This window comes from Mangifera indica, chromosome 20 (genome assembly GCF_011075055.1).
Source record: "Mangifera indica cultivar Alphonso chromosome 20, CATAS_Mindica_2.1, whole genome shotgun sequence".
Taxonomy (NCBI): Eukaryota; Viridiplantae; Streptophyta; class Magnoliopsida; order Sapindales; family Anacardiaceae; genus Mangifera; species Mangifera indica.
Window position 1 is genome coordinate 8877914 of NC_058156.1, and position 16544 is coordinate 8894457.

Consider the following 16544-nt stretch of genomic DNA (forward strand, 5'->3'; position numbering starts at 1 on the left):
TGAAAATAATAATATCTATTCATATAATGACACATAAATATGAACCAATTTATATACTTAAAATGAGTATGCATAACATTGTTCATAGAATTTTATTTTTAATTCAAAATCACTCAATAACATGATAACACATATCAAATATAGATATATTTATATACTTAAAATAAATACGCATAATTTTATTGTTAAGTCCCTAATCTTTGATTACCTCATAAAACTCATAAAAATTTCTATACAATTGCCCACAACAACATTCCCTCCCCAACAAGAAATCAAAAACACTTGGCTCTGCCAACTATAGGGAATAATATCCTGTTTTAAGATTAAAAAAGGGTTTTATGCATGAACCAATTTTCCTTTTTGTTCTGTCCTTTTCTCTTAGTCATAATGCCATAACCATGACAATTCAGCACATTCAAAATTCTAAGAAACATAACCCAGAAAAGAAATGGAAAAGGGAATTCACAATGTTGGGTAACTTCCTGTACTTCTCAATTTATATATTCTATGGCTTGGACAAACCATTTGTGGAGCACTTGTTTATCCCTGATTCTTTAGCATGGCAGCATGCTTCTGGCCAGCAAGATGATAACTGTAAACTGTCTCGCTGTTGCATACAACGTTGCATATAGTGCATACTCGAACAGCCATTGCTGCAGCTCCGCCTTCCAAAACTTTCCGTTTCTTTTTCTCGAGATCTTCTTTTGTTGACAATGATTTGGCGGGCCTCTTTGGTAAATTTTGTGAATCAACAATCGTGCTCTTATTGACCTCCGAATTTTCAACTGGACCAATTATTAGATTAGTTGCAGCTGGTGGGGCAATTGAAGCAGAGGCACTGGTACCATTCTTAGATTTTTCCAAATTTTCTAGATTCTTCTGGTGTTTTTTCCCCTGTAAGTGCTTGACATACACATCATTGCTGTTACAACTGATTTTGCAAACTTCGCACCATGCAGATTGAACCAACTTGGTCTTTTTTGTGAATTTATTCCAAAAGCTATTATTCTGAGCCTTAATTTCTGCAAAATATTGCCCAACCCCATTTAAAGACATTAAGCCAGCCTGCATGGTAAGAAGTTAAAATAGACTTTAGTATTCATGACCATTATTAGGACTACAGTAACAGAAGAGCAGCAACTATGGGTGTTTTGTAATTAAAAAACAATCTTCAAGAAATCACAATTCCCACAGTCAGCCATAGTGCGATACAATGTTATAAACCAAAACAGACAACATGCATTGTATATGAATTAATATGGCGTAAGGCTGAGGTAGTCCATTTAATTACCTGAGCAGCATGTTTTTTCCCATAAAGATGTTTCTTGAACATTTCCTCACCATTGCAAGCAATATTGCATACTGTACAAACCATCACAGAGTCGCCTGCTGCCCCACCATTTAGAAGCTTTTGCTTCTTTTTCTCCAACTCCTGAGCAGCAACCACACCTGAGGCCCCAAATGTCATTTGTGCAGTACTGTAAGATTTTTTTAATGTTGCAGAATTGGGATTAAGTTGGCTTTGCAAATTTTTCTGGTGTTTCTTTCCAGATACATGTTTCTCATAAACATCTTTGCTATTACAATCAATCTTGCAAACCTCACACCGCATGGGCTGAATGCTCTTGCTAGTGTTTGGTATGCTATTTGTGACATCACTGACCAAAGATTGATTTGTCCAACAGCTGTTCCCTAATGAATTCAGAGTCGTGGACACTGACAACCCCTGAAACCACAAACTATAGGTCTTAATAACAAAAGAGTGCCAAAATAAAAGGCATTTGACAAACTAAATACCATGCAGTGTATATGTTAAAGAGTAAATGAAGTAAAAGTATTAACAAGAGCACACCAAATTAAACTAAATTGCAATGTAAATAAGCATTACACTAGCACCTAAAGATATAGAATTTCGTGAACACGAAATGCACACACATGTACATGCAGTATACATTGATGTATTACCAAAATCAAACAGAAAAACAATAGCTAGTAATAAATATCCTAAAACAATAAAATCCTAATGAGAATGCTTTGAGGATTCACATTATAATTGGAGAAATCTAGTTGCATAATGATGCAAAACCAACTGCCTAAAGTAGCAGAGGACTCAGCGTGATTATTAAAGAACACACATAAAGGTCATAAATTCTCTCTCATAATTTCAAAATGCCAACAGCATTGGACTTGCAAGAAGCCAAACTGCCAAACACACTCAACTTTCTCAAAATTGAATCTCCTAACATTCAATTCGCACAACATAATGCACACAAGCTACCGTTCAAAGAACAGTACAGAATCTCCACATGGATACGTAAAATTACGAGTGGCGCACACATCAAAATTCAGAATCATCACATAAACATAAAAAAATCACATTAATCCCTAAAAAATCCATAGAAATTTTACAGTTAAATTATTACAAAAAATTGAATAAAACAACTAACTCTTACAGATTCATATCTCACGGGATCAGCCTGCCTAGTGACCCAAGTGGAAGAACCCACATTTGGGTCCTCATAATACTGGGATTGACCCTCAAATCCAACATGAGTTAACGGATACAGACCCGGATCGGTTCCGGGCGGGTGAACTGTAGGGCCCGGAAGCTGAAGCACTGACTGAGGATAAGAATAATGAAGATTAGGGTTAGCGTTAGGGTTAGAGTTAGGGTCCAGATTATGAATTGTGGGGTGATGAGACAAGTATGTGAAAGATGGTGGCTGTTGTAGCTCTTGTCTATGGTACATGTGGGTAAATTGTTGCTTTTGAATATGAAATTGGGACTATTAGGGCTTCAGAATTTAGTGTTAAAAAGGAGAAATCTTGTGGTTTCTAAATTGTTGCGGAGTTCAGGATGAAACGCGCTTGGGGAAGACGAGTAGTTTTATTTTTTTAATTTAATTTTCAAGGAATTAATAAATAATTGTATCATTTGGGCGGGCTGAAGTTGGATCGGGTATTTATTGGGTTGGGCTTGGAGAGGGTCCAATGTGATGGCAAAAGACGGCTACATAGATTAGGATCGTTACGTTGTCGTTTTATATGTACACGTGTCCCTGCAATTCCTAACTGTACTTTAAGACAAAAACACCCTCGAACTACGTAAAACAACTGGTGGTTACAATGTGCAAGCAGACAATTAAGCACTAACAAACTGCCAGTGCCAGCTACTTAAGCCAATGAGGTAACTGACTTTTGGAGTTCCCCAATTAAACCCAAGGGTTGAGAGTCTAATTTACCCTTACGGTGATCATATAATTAAATAATTTTTAATTAAAAAATAACATAATTGTAAAAATTGACAGAGGGAAGGGATGAGATTAAATATCATATTTCTCATCCCCGTCCCCAATTTATCCTTGTTATAGAAATAAAAATAATTTTTTAATTTCTTTTGACAAAAAAAGATCTTTTTTACAAAAAATAATCTCATTCTCATTCTCATACTTATCGAAAAAAATCTCTTCTTCGTATCTTTTAAATGTAACATAAATATGTTAAATAATAAAGTTAATTAAAATTAAAGCTAACCTATTATTTTAAATGTCATAAATAACATATATTAATTATTTTAATATATATAACAAAAATATAAATAATTTTAAAAAACATAAATAAACTAAAAATACAAGAATATATTAGTATTTTAAATAAAATATTAATAAAAAAAGCAGGGACAGAGACGCGCGAGGAGAGGATATACGTATCCTTGTCCCCAATTATAAGGATATTTTTCATCTTCATTCCCGTCTTGTTCTTGATTGCAGAAATATTTCTCATACCTTTTCTCATTTCTACAAGGGAATTATTTCTCTTTTAGGGTTGAAAACTGAAAATTTAAACCAAAATTATAATCTCTATATGATAACATATTATTTAAATAATCAATTGAATACTCAAAACTGAGTATGTTTTATTACACTGAAAAAAAAAAAATCAAAGCTTCCATTAACACTATATCGATGTATCCCATTTTGCTTAGCTCAAGTCAAATAAAATAGGACATCATTTATGTCCCAAGACTTCTACGATTTCTCGGTTCATCTAACTTTTATGGTATACTTTTGATTGTTTTTATTACAAAAGAACTACTTTTATCATAATGTTCTTCACAAAAAGTATTTGAGAACATTTAATATTTTAAGTGTTTTTTGCAATCTTAAAGAAAAACATACCATTTGAGAATTCGGAATTTCGATAACATTAAATCTTAGAATAATATCATGTTTACCCAATACTTAATTAGGTATATAGATGATGTATTATTAAATAATAAAATGATTTTAAATTAAAAATAAAATAATATCTAATTATATAATAATATATTATCTAAATATCAGGATAGGTATCCAAAATTGGAATATGTTATTTTATTATAAATGTTAACCTAACCCAAAATTCCCTATCATATCATGTTATGGGCAAATGTGCATTTGTCTATATTGATTTTTTTTACCATTAATGATTTGATTGGATATGAAAGATACATGACCAATTTGAGTGGTGAACCAACAACTCAAATCCAAATGCCCAAATTTGAAAAGCAAACCAATCTCGAAGGCATAATTTTCTTTAAATTTTTGTGAAAGAAAAGGGAAGAGTGTGATGGGTTGTCAAGTTTTATGTTAGGTGACTAAACAACTGCCTTGAGCTCACATGCCCATCCCTCTGCACATTATGCAAGTTTGCTTTTATCTTTTTCATGACTTCATACACCAGTCCATTTTTCAACTCTCTACTCATATCTCTTGCTTTCCAAGAAAAAATTATGAATTTAGATTTTTCTATGAGACCCAAAGATAATTTCTATATTAATAAAGTATGAAAAAGATGTTGAGTTTAGATATACATCTTATATCATTTGAAATACTAAGATATGACTGATTAAATAGTCTACGAACTCTTCAAATTGTTAAGATGCGTTTTTTATGTTAAAACATAAAAGTAAAACTATGATGAATTGTGTCCAAAGATAAAGTATGACTTCAAGTGTATATTGAATTGGTTACAATTTTCCAAGAGATTTTATTGTAAGAGCAAAAGTGTAAAGAGAAAACTGACAGAATGAAGAGACAGAGAGACTTACAAGTGTGCATAGTTTTTGTAGAAGAATGTGGAAAAGAATGAATGAAATTATAAGCAGAAAACTTGTATGTACACTCTTGATTTTTATTGAAAAATTGAGTAAACCATGGCCAGGAGGACCAAAAAAGTCAGTTAGAGATTAAGCCAACAAGTGCTTCATGCTTCTGGCTGCCAGCCATCCACCATGGCTGGAACCCCAGATGGGCATTGCTGCTCTCTCCTTCAACAGGAGCAGGCAGATTAAGATCAAGAAAGCTTCGAATTTTGGGCACCGGGTTCTCGATTACACTGGTTGGTTTGTTCCTAGCTTCATTGCCATTGATTATATGGGATCTTTTGTGACCTCCCAATGCTTGGCCTGATGAGAAAACTTTAAGGCAAATTGGGCACTCATGCCTTTTCTTTATTGCCCCATAACTTGTTTCAGCTCTCTCATCACAATCTGCAATTGCAGCCTCATTGTTAATGGATTTGCTGATCTTACTATCTGGTGTTGTGTCAGGCGACAGTTCTGTTTCAGTGCTAGTCTCAGTACTATCGATTTTCGACCCGAAACAGCCTTTGATCTTTTTATGGCTAGCTCTATGGCCACCAAGAGCTTGGTATGAATGGAAGATCTTGCTGCAAGTAGAACACTCAAATTTGCTTCTGTTTTGAGAACCCAATTGAGCTTGGGCTGATGCAGTTTTCTTCACTGAAATTCTCCCCAATTCAACTTCAGAATTGTCATCTCCTAATTGATAATGTAACTGAGACTTCTTTGCTCCATCTTTCTTGACAAATCCATCAACAGAAGCCTCAGTTTTATCCTGGAAATTTTCAGGATCCACAAAACCAGATTTCAGCTTGTTTTCTTTCAGCCTTTTCAGCTTCACAGCAGAATTCTTAACCTGAATTTGAGCTTCAGAATACACAGAATTATTATAAGAAATTTCAGAAACAGGATTCAACCCACTTCTTGCTACATCCCTGGAAAGCATCATCAAACACATGGCAACCTCTTCTTGTTCTTGCTCAATCTCAGAAACATAGGAGTAGCTATTGTTATGATTATGAGTAAGATTAGAAACTGACAAAGTACAAGAATTTGCAGTGCCCATGTGCCTTGTTCTTCTCTTCAATCGCCTTCTTCGATTTGTAGGTGTAGTCTCATTATCAGATTGGCTATCCATCACCAGCAAATTCCCATTAGTCCAAGAATCTTGATCCTCAAAGTCAGTTTCTTCACTGGAATCTGCAAATCTCATGGACTTCTTGGGATTCTCTCTGAGCCCATAACCAGAGGCTTCAGAGTTTGATGGGAGCTTCTTCTTCTTCTTCTTACTCAACTTTTGAAAATCTGCTATTTCTTCTGTATTGTTGTTGACCATATGAGACCTCATGTGACCACCTAGGGATCTACCACAAGGGAAACTTTTGCTGCAGAACTTGCATACATGCTTAAATTCTCGATCTTCCTCCATTGATGATATGCAGAATGACAAATTCAAAAAAAAACTCAAAGCACAGAGATCAGAGAAGCAAATTAAAAGAAAACTAGCTCAAGGAATTCAACAGAGTTCACAATGAAAAAGAAGAAAACACCCTGATCAGAAAATCAAGAAAGAAGGAGGTTACAGAGCTTTATTGCTAATGATGGCGATGAAGAAGCCAAAGAAAGAAATTTTACAGGAGGACAAGGAGAGAAACACCAAGTGGACTGAGTGTTTCTTTCCGAAAATTTCTCTCTCTTTCACAATTCACTATTTTTAGGAGGAGAAATCCATGCATGGAAGCAAAGATAAAAGAAGAGAAAATATAGCAGCACGTGTACTCAACTGAGAATCCTACGCCACTTCAAATCCGACGACTAATACTTCTCCACTTAATCTAAACTATTCCTTCCTTTGTCTTGCTGTACACACTCAACGCAAACCCCTTTTTCTAACACCAATACTTCACCGGATGAGTGATGACAAGTGGGTTAAATTCAAACTGAATTTATTCGAATTTAGAAATAAATTTAAAATAAGTTTAAATTAAGTAAATTTGAGTTTGAAAGTTATATATTTTTGAATTTGAATTCGAGTTCAAGTTTTAAAAGTATTTGGTTTGTCAAACTCGTAATTTTGAAATTTTTCGATATGAATTAATTAAAACAATATCATTTTAACTAATACATATTAAAACAATGTTATCTTAATCTTTTTTATTCGGCTATTGTACCAATTCAAGCGCATAACTCAATTTAAGTTCAACTTCTTTTAAATAAACCGAACTCAAACAATTTTGAATCAAGTTCAAACCTAACACCACTTAAATTAAGTCAAATTTAAGTTCGATTTGATAAAAATCAAACTAATAATATGTTGATTGTTAGTATTTATTAATAATCATCTGTGTATATATATCGTATCCGAACGGGTGAATTAATGGTCTAATAATATGACTAATACAGACCCCTTAGTAGGTGTTAAAACAGCTGGTAACATAACCAGTGGGTTTGGTGGCATAAGTGACACTTTTTATCTGTTAAAATTTTCTATATATAATGTGGAAATCAGCTGTGGGGTTGATTTGGTGAGGCATAAGGAGACCGAATTAGCATGTTATATTTTGTTGTGACAATTTTAAGGGATAAGATCTCTTTTTCCAGTAAATACATTTAAAGGAGTCTCACTAAGGGTAGGTTCAAACCGAACTAAATTGAGATTAAGTTCGAGCGTGACTCGTTTTACATATAGTTGAGCATGAGTTTGAGTTTGAGCTCGTCGAGCTCGTGAAAGTTAAGCTTGAACTCGGCTCATTTTTCGTTATTAAAACGACATCGTTTTGTATCAAAATTTTTAATTAAAAAATTTGACGAGTAGCTTTAGTTCGACCAAACTCGTATAGGGTTTATTCGTTTCGGACTCATTTGAGCCAAGCTCAAACTCGAGCTCGAACAGGGTCGATTCGAGTCCAGTCTTAAGTCTCATAATACATGTAGTTTTTTACTGGTGCAACTATTATGCTGCCAACAACTTCATATATCCCAACTGAATAATGCTACGTGCATATAATTTTGATAGATAATTTATGTATATAGATAATATATTATCATATGATTAGATATTACTTTATTTTTAATTCAGAATCATCCAATCATATAATAACACATCATCTATGTACTCATATTGTGTATCAAAAGTGTATGCATATAGTTTTATTGATCTCAATCCAATGTATGCTTGTTGTACATCTTTTTATCAATAACATTACATGAACCAAGTTTTGAGAACTTAATTGAGTATTCAGATTATATGTTATTATGTAATTATATGAATCTGAATTAAATATAAAATAACACTTAATCACATAATGATACATCATCTAAACACTTGATTGGATACTCAAAAGTGATTGCACTTGCACATAACATTGTTCTCTTTTCATTTAATTAAAGAGTAATATTATAAATACTCATTTTTATATATATAAATGAATATATATATAATATGATTGAGTATTATTTTAATATTAATTTAAAATTATTGGTTATAATCGAAAAGATACATATAACAAAACTGCCAGAATTCTTAGTAGGGGAGACGAAAATTCTTTGAATTTAAAAGACCTAGGTGGGTAGTCTTAATAAATAGACAGAAAACATAGAGAGGAGATGGGAACCTTCAAGAAAAAGAGGTTTCATTCTGGTGGTAATCCTATACAACTTCCCATCTTTGGATCTTTTCATGTTATTAATTATCCAGTTTTAAGTATCCACTTGATTAATCAGATAATGCATCATCATACATTATCTTGTGATGATACATCATCTGATTAGATGATTTTGAATTAAAGATAAAATAACACTTAATTATATAATAACACATTACATAGATACTCAATTGGGTATTTCTAAATTATGTATATAAAATATGAAAAATAAAAGAAATTTGTTAATAATCCATCAATTGTAGGGTTTCATTTAGAGATCAATCAAACAAGTCCCTATGATAAACACTCTACAATTAATTAGTAAAAGCTGTCTGGGTTTTTGGGTGCTTAGTGACATAATTAAAAAGATTAAGATTTGGATGTTAGCTCATGTTCACTATTGCATCCTCAACTAAACAAACCGGCCTTTGTTAATCATGATTCAGCCGGCTTTTGTTGCACTAATCCTAATGTTAATGTCTTATTAGCCACTACTAATCCCATCTTGTTTATGCTAAATCCCTCCTTTTGTACCCTCTTTGCCGGCACTCTATACAAAGTTTAGCTGTAAGTTTAGTATTAAATCTCCTTCTTTGTTATCTCCATGAGATGGGTGATAAAAAAAGGTGTCAAAATAGAGGTGATTAGAGAGAAGTAATGGCAGAATATTAGCACCTTTTAATATAGAGTTGATTTTTGTAAAGATCACGTGCTTACACATCATGTATTCCAATGCGGGCCAGTGGGTCTGAGCTTACTACAATGTGAGAGGCAATTGTCCCATTGCTTTTGCTTATTCCTTTCTTGGCCATGCATGATGTCAAGTTCTTCATTGGTTAAAATTAAACCATTCAAATACAATGTTATTGCCATATAATACATGCAAATGAATCTTAGATTCAATTTATAAAATTATAATCTATCTAGGTAAATTGTGATTTCAATAAATTTCATGTAGATAAAGTCTAAAAGCATATCTATGTGAGCTCTAAGCTTAATACTGACTATGTAACATTTTAATCTAAAAACCCAATTCATTATAAAGATATTATGCACTTTAGACGTACAATCTATCATGATTTTATACAAAATGACTCTGATACTATTTGTAACATTTTGATCTAATACATTATGACTTTACGCAGAATGATTCTGATACTATTGATAACATTATGGTCTAATACATTATGGTTTTGCATTGAATAACTCTAATATCATTTATAACATTTTGGTCTAACCTATCATGGTTTTGCGCAAAATGGCTCTAATACTATTTTTAACAATTTGGTCTAACATACCATTGCCCACACACATTCTATCATACTTTTTCTTGTGGGTTTTGTAATATAATAAGTATTTTGACAATTTAAGAGCTCGCAAAACTACTTTATCAATGTTCTTTTAACATCCTCAAATGATATAAGATGCACATATATACTTAACATTTATTTTAAACTTTATTGAAGTGAGATTCATTTAGGGTTGTCACAAACTATATTTACTTAATTGAATCCGAAATTTGACAATTATAATAATCTTTAACTTGATTAGGTAAGTGGGTGAATTAGCATTTATAATTTTTGGCATATCACCAGCGGCAACAAGGCATGCAAAGAGACAATAGAGAAAACTTGACTTGAGGGGTAAGATTGGAGATGGTTTGGTCCTCAAAAAGAGATGCTCAAATTGACAAGTAGAGACACCTTGAATTGAAAGAATTGGCCATCCTTTAATTTGTCTTCTGCAACACCCACACCACCCCACACCACACCACCAGTTATTGTAATACATCTATATATCAGTACACTAAGATAAGAAGATGCCTTACTTTGGCTTTATGCTTTAGCCATTGCTGCTTGCCTGTCTCTTCCACTCTTCTCTCCATATTATTTATTCATCACCATCCTTGACCTACTCTGGTGGGTCACCTTCATCACTCACTCTGCAACTGTTGCTTCACTAAACTACACACCATTTACACTGCTCTTCCAACTTCTATCTAGCGAAAATTATTCTACAAGAACTCTTCATTTCCCATTCTTTATGTGGGTGATTCAAATTTATCACCAAAAAGTCACTCATACCAAATAAATCCCATTTTTGTGACATTTGGCTAGACACAAGATTTGAATGTAGGAGTATACATAATTCGGTTAAAATTATAAAATTGGATCGAACCAATCAGAAATTACAATTTTAGTTGGTTTATAAAACAGTTTAAGTTGGTTTGATGAATTTTAGAAAAATAGATTACGGTTTGGATTTTAGATGGTTTTCAAATTGTAAACCATATTTTTTTAAATACATATACGTAAAATAGTATTTGACAATATATATATATATATATATATATATATATATATATTTTATCAAATTTTTATATATTTATTATATATGTATTTTATATTCATTTTATACTATTATTTCTTATCTTAAATAACTATAAATTAATTATCGTTTATTAAGCATGAAATGTTATAATAGGTTTACATTATAATTTAAATTAAATCAAATTATTTTTTAGTTTAATTTAAAATAATTTAATTTGATATAAAAAAATTTTATTTTTAAATTTTATTTAATTTTTTTTTTAAATTGCAGTAAGCCTACTCATTTAAAACCCTATTTGAAGAATGGTCTATCTGTGGGTCACACGTACCAACGCGAAGAATTGATTTCACTTACCATATTATTTTATAATTATAAAAATCCTGTTTATATGAGGAGGGGGCGTCAACATTATAAATTAATGCATACTTGTTTATTATACATAAAAGGCCAAATGGTAAAGCCCCAAAATCTTATTTTTTAATTTTTAAAAACTTAAATTCTTATGTATAAGTTAAAAATTATAAAAATTTAAAAAAAGAAATATTTTTTAATAATAATATTTAAAAAAATAAAAATTTATATTTTTTTATTTTTTAATTTAAAAAATTAACAATTTTTTAAATTACATTTTTCTTTCTACTTAGGGTTTTAAATTTCGTTAACGAATTTCTTATCAACAATAGTCGATCTCTCTCTCTTCTAATGACATATCTCCCTCTGTTATTTTTTTTTCAACCGATGATGTTTGGATTCAATGAAATCCAAACAAAATCTAATTGAAGAGTTTTAACTCTTCGTCTAGATTCCGTTGAATCTAGATATCATGGAAATGAATGAAAGTGTCTGAGAGAGATATATCATTGGGAGGGAGAGAGATTGACTGTCGTTGGTTAGAAATTCGTAAGCGAAATTTGAAACTCTAGGTAGAGAAAAAATATCATTTTTTAAAATTTAATTTTGAGAGAAATTTTTAGTTTTTCAAATTAAGAGAGTAAAATAATATAAAATTTTATTTTTTTAAATATTATTATTAAATAACGATTTTACCTTGAACCATAATTAAAAGTTCTAACATATTTTAATTTACGATAGATATTTAAGATTTTAAAAATTAAAAAATAAAACTTTGATATTTTACTGAACCTTGAGTGGGAATAAGGGTATTGGCCTACACGAAAAAGCAAACCTAGGAATATGCATGGGACCGGCTCATTTCTGCACTTAAATTAAAAACCCTGCAAGAAGCTGATGCTTAAATGTACGAGGTACATACACATTATGGGCATGTGGCTTTCTTCTCGTAATGAAAGCAAGCCTTTGAAAATGGCTTTGCAAAGTTCTTCTTCGCTCAGCCAATAAAAAATATTTAATTTGGCCGACACCCATAAGTTATTAATTAAAGATATGAAAAATAAAATTATAAAATTAGGTTACATGAGTAAAAAATAAGCATATATATTTATATGTGTGTGTATGTGTGTATGCATGTATGTATGTATGTATGTATGTATGTATAAAGCTTCTATTAAATTACAATTAGATGTCGATGTCGAGGGTTAATAAAATTGATATAGTATTAAAACTTTCATACAGAAGACCTAAATTTGAGTTTTTATCATGTTTATAAAACATTGACTTATTTAGTGTAATAATTGTGAGTCTGATCATTGAGAGTATACTCACTTCAGTTAAATTATGTGTATCCAGTTTTTAGTATCTAATTGAGTATTTAAATGATATGTTATTATATAGTCGAATGATTTCGAATTAAGTATAAAATAATATATAATTATATAATGATATATTATCTGACTATCCAATAGGAAACAATATAAATCTCTAAAAAGACAAATACTTGTTATATTTTTACAAAATGAATTTAACTTGATGTTTTTAGAGTTCGGTAAATTTTTCGAAATTTTGTAAAATTAAACAAGAATATAAATATTTCAATGTTTTTTTTTTTAAAAAGGAAACTTTACTTGAGTTGGATTATCTTTTTGGAGTTGAATCGATCACACTAAATAAGTAAAACCTCAAATTTAATGATCAGTCACTTAACTAGTGTATTAAGTTAATAGTTTGATATTAATATGTTACTGATTCTCTCTTTTGTCACTCAAACTATCTTTCGAATAGATATTTCGAATTTGCTGGAAGAAAGAAGATACATGAACAAGTATAGAGTAGGAGAGGCAAGTATGTAGGCACCACTTTTGTATAAAAATATTTAAAGTGGGTAATGATAAAGGTGCATGTGTTGCTTGCATATGGGTAATAAATAATAATGTTGCATGTGTAGTGGTGAGCAAGATCTCACCAGAAAATGCTTTGGGAATACTAAAAAACTAAGTGAACTTCAAGAATAGAAGGTGGGAGATGCCATGAAATTCTTTTTCAAAAATTTCACAAGGGACCCAATATGCTTACTCAAGTCTTTCAATTCAATGGACGAGGAAGAAGCCTAGCTTTTTAGGTAGTTTGAAGTTCTCACAAAGGCACTATGCTAATTTGGTGGCTTTAGGTAACTAAGCAAAGAGCCTCTTTGCTTACTTAAATGAACATATTGATTTTCTTATCCCATTACCCATGTGGGTGTTAGAATCAAATATTTGTTCATAGGAGTATCTAATTTAGATAATATGTTATAATATAATTTAATAATTTTGAATTAAAGATAATATAACACTAAATTATATAATGACACATTATCTGAGTATTCAAAACTGAATATACATTGCTTAATTTTTATATTCTAACTCTAAGTGACCCCCAATTTCTTCGAAATCTCAAATTGAATTTGTATTTTAACATTGACTACTGTTACCCTAGTACTCAATTTTTGAACCTAGCATTATTGGTGGCCAAAACATTATCTTTGTTATACTTTTTCTTCTATTAACGTAATAATAATGCACCCACAATTACAGGTGACAACTTGACCTAAAAAATTAGGTTTTTGTCCCACCCCATACGAGGAGGAGATTCTTCTATATAAATACAAGGATAGTATAATAACAACTCTCTATAATAAGAACATGATATAGACAAGAATTGATACTGTCTCGTTCTGCCCCTAATTTTAAAGTATAATTTATGAAAATATCTATTAAATTTTTAATTATTTATCACAGTATCATTATTATGATAATACTTAAGCAGAGAAAATGAGAAGGAGCCAATGAAGGAGAGAGAATAAGGAGAGTTATTCTTTGCGAGTAATAAACTATAAGGGGATGGGGATGTGTTTCACCTGTAGAGATTTGGATAGCCTTCTCTGCCTCTTCCTTCCCCGTTACCGTCTCTATCCACATATATATGAGTCGGAATTGGATTACAATTCCATCATTCTAACATTATAAATTTTATGTTACAGATGGTCTAATTGATATCAAAGTAGTACATTTATATGCATAGAAGATTTATTATAAAAAAAAAAAAGAAATACAATAATAAAAAAGTTCCTTAAAATTGCATAAGGCTGGCTTCAAATTTATATTATCCCTCTTGAAGAGGAGGCCAAGGAAGATAGCCGGCCATGGCATAGGTCTTGTGTAGGAGGACATTCCAATTGAGATTTGAGAATTTCAATAACATAAAGGTTATTTTATATGTTTAAAATAAAAGTAATGTTATATGTATATATATATAAATTTATATATTAACATCTAATTAAATAATTTTAAAATAAAAAACTAAACAATTATATCGTTAAATCACAAGTTTTCACCTTTCTTATTTATAAAGAATTATCAAAACCGGTGAAACATTAGAACTTTCGAAAAAAAATCTGAGTTTAAACCTCTGTCGTACATATGAAATTAATAAAATTAGTTTGTTCACATACAGATTTGGGTAAGAAATTCTCTGTATATTATGTCAAGTTGTACTTTATTTGAGTGGCAAAACCATTACTCTCATATTTATGAGTGCTTGAAACATGAGATTTGAAGATTTTAGGTTAATGGGTCTTCAAATTCCAAATGGAAAATCATAGAAACTGTTCTTCATCTCTTATTCTTGTTCATAATGAAATTGTGTAAACCCTACTTCTCAACTTGACTTTTGAAATTTAAAAATTCATTATACAAGTCAAGTCTGAATAAGACTAATTCGAGATCAGCTTAAATTCAAAAGGTTTAATTCGAAATCAATAAGTTGAGGTTTGATCTCTACTTAAAAATGATTTAACTTTATATTCGATTCGAGTTTATTTAAATTTGAATATTCGAATCAACTTAAACTCATGTTGTTTATGAAAACAAATTCAATCGTTTGCTCTAACTTTGTTTGTTTAATTCGATATGTAATTCAAGCTCGAAGGATTCAAATTGAATATAATCCTAATAGTAATCACAAAACAATAAAACTATGCATATCACTTTTAGTACATAAATGGGTATACAGTTCATGTGTGTCATCATTTGATTGAATAATTTTAAATTAACGATAATATAACACTCAATTATATAATGACACATACAAATATGTATTTATTTGTATACTCAAAGTGGATACGCATAGTATTACTTATCATAAAATATATAATTAGAAGTACTAATGTTAATGACATTTAAAAATTATATATAGCTTTTATTTCAAAATTGTGTCATCTACATAACATGCTAAAATTAAATGTATAATTAATTATCAAAAGTTGGGGTGGATATAAATCGAGTCGAGTCTGAACATCCCTTGGTTTGAGTTTTGTTCGAATAAAAAATAGTTCGGCTCAAATTTGTCAAGCCAACATTAAGGGGTGATTTGAGTTTGATTCAAGTTTGGTTCGAATTTATAGTTTAAATTCATAACTCAAATATGTGACTTAGATTCATAGTTCAAATTTATCACTTATTGACAAAACAACGTCATTAAATAATTATTTAAAATAATTCGAATAAAATCATGAGCAAAATTCAAAGTAAATTGAGTTATCTATCTGATTCGCAAGCCAAACTAAGCAGATCTTTTTTGAGTTTGAATTTGACTCGATTTTGAAACAAATCGAATATTTTAATTTAAACTTTATTCAAATTTGAACTAAATAAATTTAAATATAGTCGAATCGAGCTAAGTGGGATTTCAAACCCTAGCTAGCTCAATTAAGGGCCAACACTAATCGGAAGTAAGAAAAATAATTTTTAATAAAAATGTGAAAAATATAACAAGTAAGAAAACATTCGGGTAATATAGAAAAGGAATAAAGATTTCTTTTGTCCTATCTTGGTTGGGCTTCTTATGAGTTATTTGATCGGCCCAAAGACAATTTTACTCTAGATAAAGAAATGATAAATTATATAAAAAACTTGCGGTGAGCGTGGATCGAACACGCGACCTTCAGATCTTCAGTCTGACGCTCTCCCAACTGAGCTATCCCCGCTTTCTCAACTTTGGCTTTAATTTTAATCTTGAGCTTTATCTGAGTTATTTGATTCATCGGTGCCTTT

General features: G+C 30.8%; 2 protein-coding genes and 1 non-coding gene across 3 annotated transcripts; all 3 read right to left on the reverse strand.

Annotated features, from left to right (window-relative positions):
- Positions 1-296: 296 nt before the first annotated feature.
- Positions 297-2896, reverse strand: LOC123203856 (zinc finger RNA-binding protein-like). The gene is made up of 3 exons (XM_044620313.1): positions 2454-2896; positions 1292-1726; positions 297-1065 (listed from the first exon to the last, which is right to left on the reverse strand). Exons 1-3 carry the CDS (start codon positions 2748-2750, stop codon positions 541-543), a joined length of 1257 nt encoding a protein of 418 aa, XP_044476248.1. The 5' UTR covers positions 2751-2896; the 3' UTR covers positions 297-540.
- Positions 2897-4999: 2103 nt separating this feature from the next.
- On the reverse strand, positions 5000-7014 carry LOC123204058 (zinc finger protein ZAT4-like). The gene has a single exon (XM_044620601.1). The coding sequence runs from the start codon at positions 6549-6551 to the stop codon at positions 5217-5219; it is 1335 nt and encodes a 444-aa protein (XP_044476536.1). The 5' UTR covers positions 6552-7014; the 3' UTR covers positions 5000-5216.
- Positions 7015-16404: 9390 nt separating this feature from the next.
- TRNAF-GAA lies at positions 16405-16477 on the reverse strand. The gene has a single exon. It is a non-coding gene; the product is annotated as a tRNA-Phe (tRNA).
- Positions 16478-16544: the final 67 nt, after the last annotated feature.